This window comes from Apium graveolens, chromosome 4 (assembly GCF_009905375.1).
Source record: "Apium graveolens cultivar Ventura chromosome 4, ASM990537v1, whole genome shotgun sequence".
Taxonomy (NCBI): domain Eukaryota; kingdom Viridiplantae; phylum Streptophyta; class Magnoliopsida; order Apiales; family Apiaceae; genus Apium; species Apium graveolens.
The window spans coordinates 290,211,868-290,222,549 of NC_133650.1; the positions used below are offsets into that span (position 1 = coordinate 290,211,868).

The 10,682-nt window shown below is 38.3% G+C and overlaps 1 protein-coding gene across 1 annotated transcript; it reads right to left on the minus strand.

The window, feature by feature from the left end:
• Positions 1-6,936: 6,936 nt before the first annotated feature.
• On the minus strand, positions 6,937-8,836 carry LOC141721191 (aldehyde oxidase GLOX1-like). The gene has a single exon (XM_074523968.1). The coding sequence runs from the start codon at positions 8,699-8,701 to the stop codon at positions 7,067-7,069; it is 1,635 nt and encodes a 544-aa protein (XP_074380069.1). The 5' UTR covers positions 8,702-8,836; the 3' UTR covers positions 6,937-7,066.
• Positions 8,837-10,682: the final 1,846 nt, after the last annotated feature.

A 10,682-nucleotide genomic window follows, 5' to 3' on the forward strand; every position in this document is an offset into this window, starting at 1 on the left:
TTAACAAGTTTAGGCCAAGACCACAGTTAACAAAACAAAACATGCAGGTAAATAAAATCAGTAACTGAAATAACGAAGAGAGAAAGAAAGATGTACCCGAAACCATAGCTTTCAACAGTGACTGAAATAAAGGTTTACAGATACAAAATGCCAAGAAAATAATCACAGCTGAGTCACCAGGCCTTGCTCGAAGTCCTGGCTGCTCTTGAAGAGATTATTGCCCCCTACCTGCTGCGTTTGGGATGTGCGCAATATCTCCACCAGGATAAAACAGCTCGGAGTTTATGTTAACAGCAGCAACAAAACCTCCACTTCAACCAGCACCTCAGTCGCCGGAAAATATCAGCACTTCAGGACTTATGGGAGAGAAATGCAGAGAGGTTGAAGAGAAGAGATGAGAATGTAGTGTGTTGTATTCATTCAGTTTAGCCTCTATTTATAGGAGAGGAAAAATGAAACTGTCCACACACTTAATGTCTGAATTAAACTGCTCCATTAATGAAAAAATCAAAACTGATCAGATTTTGAATTCATAAATGAAAAAATCAAAACTGAACAGCTTTTGAATTTAAATTATTTGTAACAGTTTTTCACATTAACACCCACATTATTATCAGAACTTAAGTTCTGATTCGACTCATCAGTACTTAAGTTCTGATTCGACTCATCAGTACTTAAGTTCTGATTCTATTCATCAGTTCTTAAGTTTTGATTTCTGATTCTTATATCAGAACTTGTTACAGATCAGATTATTTGCAGGTTCAATATATTTAGACTACTTAGCCTATTTCAGAACCCAGCCCAATAATCCAATCACCGATAAATAAATTCGAATTAAAATAATTCTCAAATAAATAAAATCCTCGCCCAGGTCGCCTCGCGTACGCGAGACGCCGAGACATTCGCCCTTCGACCCGGTCCGGTGCGTGGCGGGGCGGGCGCGCGCGTGTGTGTGCGTGAAGCACACAACAACACAATGGACCATCACACACCTTAGTAGTTGTATACTACTCATGTGGGTAATACCATATAAAGCACACAACCCCCTTTATTTATTTCAATGTGGGACAAACATTCTCAAATTTTTCCAAGCTTTTCCAAGCTACTTTCAACTCTCATTTCATATAGATTTCATTAAGAAAATTCTTAAAACCATACATGAAAATTTAAGTTCAAATATCATTGAACAATTTCCAATCATTAGATTTTAGGATTAACATCAAGAACATAATTAAATTAAGCTCTAAAATCCTAATTTTCTAACAGGAACAAGGTATTTATCTTGTTCAATTTTACCATAAAGAGGACATGGTATGGGTGATAAACGGAGGTTCATGGACTTTTGATAATGCAATGTTATGTCTGGACGTCATTCCTCAAGGTGTAGACCCGCTGAAGGTCCCATTGTGGTTTTTAAATATCTGGATCCAGATTCACGACTTACCATCAGGGTTCATGTCAGAGACAGTAGGGCTACAGCTTGGAAATTTCTTTGGTGAATTCTTACTATATGATGCCAAGAACAACACCTCCATATGGAAAGAGTGTATGCGCATCAAGATCAAAATTGATGTTAGGAAACCATTAAAGCGAAATAAGAAAATAAATCGCAAGAATGTCCAGGAGTTCGTGGTTACATGTAAATACGAAAGATTAGGAGATTTTTGCTTTTCCTGTGGCATGGTTTCTCATACAGACCGTTTTTGCAGAAGGTATATCGATAAAAGGGATGGTGATGGAACTAATGAGTGGGGAGCTTGGCTTAGGGAACCGTCATGGCGGGGGGCTGGCCAGAGTTCGAGCAAGTGGCTACGGGAGGAGGGGGATGCGGATTGGGAGGAGAGGATTGGATGTGAAAACAGCAATCAGAGATTTGGGGGAGTTAATTTCGGAAGTAACGATAGAGGGATAATAATCAGGAGTGAAATGTGGGATAATGAAGGAAAGAGCACAACAAATTCTGTTGTAGCAGGTCAACAACAGGATAATATTTTTATGACGCGGGAGACTGAAAGTTCAAAAATAAGTTTTGGGCCGGGGGAAGAAGAGTCCATTGGGCTGATTACAGAGGCAAGAAAAAGAAGTAGAACTGGGCATGAAACTAAAGGCACAATGGACATAGAATGAGTATTGCAGATTACTGGTTTATCTGCAACGGACATTACTCTGTTGGAGGCTACACCTTCTATTGGTGATAGTGTAGCAGCCTTTCAAACCAACATGGCTAAGCTTGCAGAGCAAGCTAGCCGTCCAAAATGATTCTAACAAGTTGGAATTGTCGAGGGGTTGGGAACCCTCGATCAGTTCGTTGTTTTCGGGACCTCGTCAAGTCTCGACCCCCAGACTTTCTTTTTCTTTCTGAAACGCTAGCTGATGTTGGTAAAATTTCAGATCTTTGTGGTTTACTTGGTTTTGACAAGAGATTTTCTGTTGATAGAGTGGGTCAAAGAGGAGGATTAGCTGTGATGTGGAAGAGGATGGTAAGATGTAAAGTGATTGGGTCTGGAATTAATTACATTGATCTAGGATTTGATGAAGGTAATGGTTTTATCTGGAGGCTTACTTGTTTTTACGGAATGCCGGAGAGGAGTAGGAGACAGGAATCTTGGAATCTTCTAAGGCATCTGTCAACAATTTCTCATTTGCCGTGGTGTGTTTATGGGAATTTCAACGACTTACTTTATACTACTGACAATAAGGAAAAGCATCCTCACCCACAAGTGTTAATGGATGGATTTCGTGCAGCTTTAGAGGATTGTCAATTATCTGAAATCGATCTAGAGGGTGGTCAATTCACATGGGAGAAAAGTAGAGGGTCGCCAGCGTGGGTTAGGGAGCGTCTTGACAGGGCCTTCGCTTCTCAAGATTGGTGGCACAAATTCCCTTTATGCAGGTTAAGTGTAAGCCACACTATAACTTCAGACCATGATCCTATCAGCTTGGAGTTGTGCCATGTAGCTTTTTCGAGGAAGAAATTCATATTTAAATTTAAAAATGCTTGGCTACGAGAACCAAAATTTAATGAGGAGGTTGTTAGCTATTGGAAAAATATCCCAGCTTCACATTTTCTTCCCAAGTTGCTGTCAATCTCTTCGTTTATGGCCCAATGGGGTCATAAATTTTTTCATAAATTTCGTGATAAAGTAAAGGCTCAGAAAATTATTGTTGATGATCTTGTTAACAAGGTGGATGATGAGGTTGTGAATAGATATTTTTGTTAGAAGGAGAAGCTTAATGATTTACTACTGCAGGAAGAAGTATTCTGGAAACAACGTGCGAAAATCTTTTGGTTAGCAGAAGGAGATTCAAATACTAAGTTTTTTCACGCACAAGCTTCAAAAAGGAAGAGAATAAACCACATTCAGTACCTGATAGATGATAATGGAAATCGAATTGATAACCAGGAGGCGATGTGTGAATTTGTTAAAAAAAATACTACAGAGGTGTTGTTACTGAAGCTAGTACCTCTCTACAATTTCAGATCGAGGAAGGGGAAGGGGTAGTTAGTGCGGAGCAAAATGCCATGTTAGTAGCAGATATGAGTTTTGACGAATTCGAAACAGCGGTTTAACAGATGCATCCGGATAAAGCAGCTGGCCCAGATGGCCTTAACCCTGCGTTCTTTCAACATTTCTGGGGTTTGCTTGGTCGAGAAGTCTTTGGTTGTTGTAAACAATGGCTGCAGGAGTGCTCGTTCCCGGCTGAGTTGAATGACACAAATTTGGTATTAATACCGAAGAAGGAAATGGTGGAAAAAATGACCGATCTACGTCCTATTGCCTTATGTAATGTGCTTTACAAGATTCTAGCCAAAGTAGTGGCTAACCGACTAAAACGTATACTCCTAACTTTAATAGGTGAAAATCAATCAGCGTTCGTACCTGGGCGGAGTATTACAGACAACGTTCTTGTGGATTTTGAAACGATTTATTCTATGAAGCAGAAAAAGGGGGTCTGGAAGGTGGGGTAGCTCTCAAGCTTGATATTAACAAGGCATACGATAGAGTCGACTGGAATTATCTGCAGTTTAGGCTGTATCAGATGGGTTTTCACACTAAGTTTGTTAGGTGGATGATGCTTTTTGTTACTACGGTACAATACTCAGTCTGTTTCAATGGTCAATCAGTAGGGCCTATTAATCCTAAACGGGGTTTGAGACAGGGAGATCCTATCTCTCCCTATCTTTTTCTGCTTTGCGTTGAGGGATTGTCAAAGCTGATAACTGAGACAGCGAATAATAATAAGATTCAGGGATGGAAGGTGTGTTCTAGTGCACCAGCTCTTACGCATTTGCTGTTTGCCGACGATAGTTTGTTGTTCTTCAGGGCATCATGTGAGGAAGCTTTTAAAATCAAGGCAGTGTTAAATGAGTATGAAGCAAGGAGTGGACATGCAGTTAATTTTCAAAATTCAGGGGTCTATTTTAGTGCGAATGTCAGTCCAACTAAGCAAGAGGAGTTGAAAGCGGTGTTGGGAGTCTACAATAATCTTGAGGAGGGTAAGTGCCTGGGTCTTCCTTCTTTAATAGGAAGATCAAAGAAGATCGTGTTTAACTTCCTAAAAGAGCGTGTGAATAAGAAGATTGCAGATTGGAGTAATAAGACGCTGTCTAAAGCGGGGAAAACTATTCTTATTAAGGGTGTTGCTCAATCAATTCCAACCTACTGTATGTCTTGTTTCAAAATTCCAAAGTCATTATGCAATGACATAGAGAGATTAATGAATGGCTACTGGTGGAATTCAGGTGAGGCTCAAACTAAAGGTATTTGGTGGCTTTCTTGGGAGAGAATGGGAGTGGCAAAGTGTCAAGGTGGTATGGGGTTTCGCAATCTGGTTGGCTTTAATCTAGCTCTCCTTGGAAAACATATATGGAATTTTCTGGAGAATCCTCATTCTTTGGTTGCACGGGTGTTTAAAGCTCGATACTACCCTAACAATCATCTCTTGCAGGCAATTAGAGGGGGTGGTTCAAGCTATATCTGGTCTGGGTTATGGGAGGCAAAAGAAATGCTAAAAACGGGGTACAGATGGATTCTAGGGGATGGAGAGTCGATTTATGCTCATAAGGATCCGTGGTTGAGAAGCAAAAAAGATTTCTATGTGGAGGGATATCAACAAAATAGTACCAGAGATGAGAAAGTCAGCTTCTATTTCCGTCATAATATTAAAGAGTGGGATGATGAGAAGGTGCAAATGGCTTTTAGTAACATTGATGCTGGTGCTGTTCTAGAGACAAGAGTACCACAAAATCCACGTGCTGATCGTTTAGCATGGACGTTGTCTATTGATGGAAAATACTCGGTTAAAACTGGCTATAACTTTTGGCTTTCTAACACTGAGATACCAACTCAACCTGCTCAAATCAGTGGGTGGAAGAGGTTGTGGAGGTTAGCTCTACCACATAAGGTTAAGATTTTCCTATGGCGTTTCTGCAGGAACACTATCCCGGTTAGGTATTTGCTTCATCATAAAGGTGTGCATGTGCCTATTTCTTGTCCTATATGTGGTACGAATGTAGAATATTTGCTCCATGTCTTTTTTGATTGCGATTTTGCAGTTCAATGTTGGCAAACAGCAGAGCTTGTTTTTGATATGAGGAGTATTTAGTCTGCTCCACAATGGTTATTATCTAGGCTTGAAGTAGAGCCACAGGAAAAGATCACTATAATAGCAACAGTTTTGGGAGCTATCTGGTCGGCTAGGAACAACAAGGTTTGGGAAGGTAAGGTGGTGACCCCAAAGTTTACTGTGGACCGAAGCTTTCACCAGATAATGGAGTGGAAAGAAGCAGTTAATTTGAATAAGAACCGAGGCCAGGTTATGAATCGAGGAAGTAATGCTCAGATAAAGGCAATTTGGCAGCGTCCATAGGAAGGAGTCCTTAAGGTGAATGTTGATGCTTCCGTGTTTTCTGAGGAGAGTTTTTTTAATATTGGCATAGTAGTTCGGGATCATACTGGCCATTTCTGGAAAGGCAAAACAGTGTATCAAAGGTCGAGTTTCAGTCATTGAAGCGGAAGCGGTAGGGCTATTAGAAGCATTATCTTGGGTTCCTGAAATTACAGAGCTTCCTTTGGTAGTGGAGTCAGATGCTTTGCTGGTGGTGAGTGCAATTCGACAGAAGCAGCGGAATCAATCGGAAGTCGGACATGTGTTGGATGAGTGTAGCTCAATCTTGGCTAGGAGAAGTAATATTAGTTTAGTTCATGTTAAAAAGCTTGGTAATAAGATAGCTCATTCGATTGCTAGAATACCTTGTTTGCTAAATAGCTTCACTATTTTTGAGTCCCCTCCACCTTCTGTGTTACGATCATGTATGATGCAAGTTTTGCTTTATGGAGATCCTTTAATTTCAAAAAGAAAAAATGTCCTCTTTTTCTTAAACAAGAGCTGGGGGGTTCGATTCCCTTTTCAACAATAAAATATTGAGAGAGAATTGTGATGGAGTGTCTTTTATAGATTTGTGATATAAGTTTGACTCTACTTTCCTCTGTTCGTGATGCTTGTACGAAGATGTGTGAGTTAGATCGTTTAGCTGGTATATTCTTATAAAGATGAGTCGACTTGTCTTGTGCTGCGTGTTCTCTTATCTCACTCATGTTCATTCAAAATAGTTGATTAATGGCGTTTGTGCGGCAATATAAGAACTAAATTATTTAGGTCTATTCTTCTAAAATTTATGTGAGGTGACATTTTCTTATATATAAAAGTTAAAATTAAAATGACGGTACATCAGTCTTGATATCCATTGTGGCTCATCTCATTGATAACCATTCGGGTTGGGGTTGATCGGATCGATCAACTATTTTACTATACACTCCAATGTCTTATATTAAAATAAACGGTTCAAATAAACATTTAAGTATTAACGAATATAATACCATATCATCCAAGCCACAATACTGGCACCTGCATAGTAATGTTCATCTGCAAGTCTGAAGAAATAAAATCTATATGATTTCAACCTTTAAAACTTACAAGGATGTTCTTTTTGCTACCACATTAGTTTAACAATATTCAATGTTTAGTAAGACACCTTTTCACATTTAACTATTTTTATATTTGATTACTGTATTTTGACCCAAATAGCCTCACTAGGAATCTCCTGGTGAACCACAAAAATCATGTAATATCCTGACGGTGCAAGATTACCCGACCCGGGTGTCACCACCCGTATTTGATATTTGGATCTTCCAACAATTTTCACATCTTCACTTTTCAGCACCAACAATCTCTGGTTCATGCTAAACGAGTGTGTGGTAAAAGATGGTGCAACCATTGTCACCGTGACCAAATTCATCTTCACTTTACCCGGAACCGAAAATCGTATCGGAAGTTGTTGCCCGTACCCGATTTTTATTCGAGTAACGGGTGATATAATGGTCGGGCGTAAATATGCGGATCTTGGATCCAAATACGGAGGTGAAAAAGATTCCAAACTTAATTCTGTAGGAAACAGAACTCTAGTAAAATCATACTTCACATTAGGGTTGCTTCCTCCAACTAGAACCCTGCCATCACTTAACAAGATAGTTGAAGAGTGGTACATTCTTGGAATTTTACTCGGGTTTTGGACCTCGAATCTTGACCCGATTCGGTTATCTGGGCTGTACAAAACTGGACTCAAAACCGGGTTCCGACCCAGCTCCCATCCAGCCGTGCCAGCTGAGGCACCATTAATGATCAAAACCTTGGCACTAGGAAGCAACAGCATGTCACCCATGACCCTTGGCATAGGCATTTTCTCCATGACCCACTGTGGCTTGGCGTCGTTTATTTTAATTCTTCCACAAGAATCCAATGCTTGCACAAATTCAATTCCATTATTCGCACTAATGTACGAACCTTTTGGTGCACCACCACACACCATTACTTCTGCTTCAATTTTATCTCCTTCTGTAATCTTTAGTGGAAGAAGAACAGCTGAGCCCGTACTTGGATAACTCCGAGGATCGCCACCTGGCACGTCGGGATATGTCCTTACTACCACACTCTTCAAATAATTAAACAGTATTGACCGATTGTTGGCGAAAATAAATAAATTTCCGTCGACATTAAGAAAGACAAAAGGGTACAAATTATTTTCAATCCTTGGTTCATTAGTTTGAACCAAAAAGGGCAAGCTATAAGAGGTAGTCGACCCTGTTTTTGGATAAAACTCATAATTAAATTGCCTGCGGCCGCCGATTATAATTTGACGGCCATCGGGTAAGATATGATTGGTAGCATACCATCTCCTTTTAGTTAATCCAGAAACGTTCTCTTTCCAGTCACATGATCCATTATTGCATGGCTTGAAGACTCTGACAGCATGATCACCGTCATAATAACCGCCCGTTTGAACCAACCTGCCATCCGCCATGACCGCGCCCGAAGAACACCAAATATCAGTGAGTATCGTGAGTGGACGTATGCTGTTTGTTCGAATGTCATATTCTACCGAATGCGCAGTGCAGTCAACCTTTAACGTCCCATTGTGGCTTGATCTATAAGTCACACACTTGTGGTCTGGGAGTGATATGTTGGAATTACCAAAATCTGTACGATCAAACATGATGACACGGTTGTTGTTGAGCAGTTGCATGTGCATGGCAGAGACACCCACATTTTGTACCAGCATATCCCACTTTCCGCCGCCTGCGGTGGCAGCACAGCTGAGTGATATTGCAGCAGCTAGAACGACCAGTACTAGTTGCCACATGGTGATAATGTTTGAAAAATATGTGTGTATTGTTTTACCAACTCTCTCGGCTACTCAGCTTGCAATATTTAGCGTTTGATTCAATGATTTGAAGGGTGAGTGGTCGAGTTTGCTTCAAATACTTTCAAGAATCGTATTAAACATTTCACCTGCAAATTGTTAAATGTAATTAGTTATAGTAAAAGGTAGGTTACCGCACGCAATCAATATGTGTGGGACTCCAGATTTTAGAGTTTCGTGAGTTGTATAGATTATTAGGTTATGTAATTATTTAATTAGGTACATTACAAATCATTTTCATATCCCAAATTTCTTAGTATTTTGCATTGTTAGCCTACGCAAACATACATATTTGTACGCATAGGAGGCAAAGAATAAAGTTGTTGCGATTGTGTACAGCTCGCTTTTAAATAAAGTCATAACCTTTATGTTTTTTGCACACTTTTATTTTGCAAAATGATGTTTATAAAAAATTTATTAAAAACATTATTTTTAATTGTTTTTTAAATTTTATTATTTTTCAAAAAATATTTGTGAAAATACAAATTTGCAACTAAGAACAACCGAAAGTGATTTTATTTTTCGTAACTGAAATTGCTTTTGATTGTATTTAGTCGCAAATTCGTATTTTTGTAAAAAGTAAATAAAAATCATCGTAATTTTGTAATTTCAAAATTTAAAAACATATGTTACAATAATAAATAAAAAAAATATTTTTAAAAATAAAACTCTATTTTTAATCCACTTTTCCAGCATTTGGATTCCATAATTTATCACCAAAACCATTGAACATTCATAGAATACAGCTCTCGGGATTCTTAATCCTAAAAGTAACTATAAGGATATGGAGTTTTCTTAATCAAATAATTTGGAAGAGAATGACAACCATCATTAGTTCCCCAATCACTGTTAATACCATTAAAACATAACTGAATTTCCTAAAGTACTCTACGTTAAGTAGTGTATTGTTTTTATTACGGAAGTTGATAATTAATGTATCTACAATATATCAGAATAGAAACATAGCTAGCTGTGATTTGTGGGGGAATAAATTTAGGTATGGTTAGTGAACTAACTTGCCTTGTAGGGGTACTCATGCCAGGAAATATTGATCTTTCGGTTCAGCTTGAGATAGAAATGTGTAATGGGAAAAAGAACTCCCCAGTAATTTATTCCCTGCAGGAAATAAAGTGTTGTGTCTCCAACATTTTCCTAATCATATTACATTCGGTACTTCAATTCAATTTTGACTCTTGCTAGTTGTTTGGCTCAAGTGAAGAATATTCCTTGCATTGTAGGGAGAATTTCATTCACTACTATACAATGTCTGGACTTTCTTGTATACCATGATTTTTTGCCCCAAAGACAAGAATTAATTTGTAACTTAAAAGATCGAGCACGTTAAGAGTATAATATCATGTTGATGTCTTACCATCTCTCTAATAAGGATTTGTTTTTTTAACATGATATCAAAACTCGATTTATTATCATGTTTTTTGTATGTATATTGGTATAGGTTATACTAGTTATTATCGATTGTAACAAAACGTATCGGACGATTGAGTAGAAAGTGTTAAGATTATAAAATTATGTTGATTGGAGTTTCACACGTTAAGCTTTTAGACAGAGCAAACTTGCCTGAAATGGTTAGATGTGTTGTCAATTTTGAATTAATTGAAGTGCGTGTAAACTATTGTGGACATTCGAAATAACAAAAAGAAAAGTATTTATCATTCGGTCTAAAAAATAATTATACATTTTTTTTGTAATTTAACCTTTCTAGTAAGTATATATTCCAAATTTTTGTAGTGTTCCTGATATCTATATAATATGATTCAATCTGTTAGAATTGCTTAGAGCGCAAACATTATTAGCTTTAGGCCTAGATCTGGAAGTGATTAACGTAGTCATATCACTCTTTGAAAGTTCAATCATATTGTGATTCAATCATATTGTTATCCTGTAAAGGTCAATTTCACTT

Excerpts from the sequence above, each read along its gene's own strand:
- LOC141721191 (XM_074523968.1), bottom strand. The coding sequence starts at position 8,701 with ATGTGGCAACTAGTACTGGTCGTTCTAGCTGCTGCAATATCACTCAGC.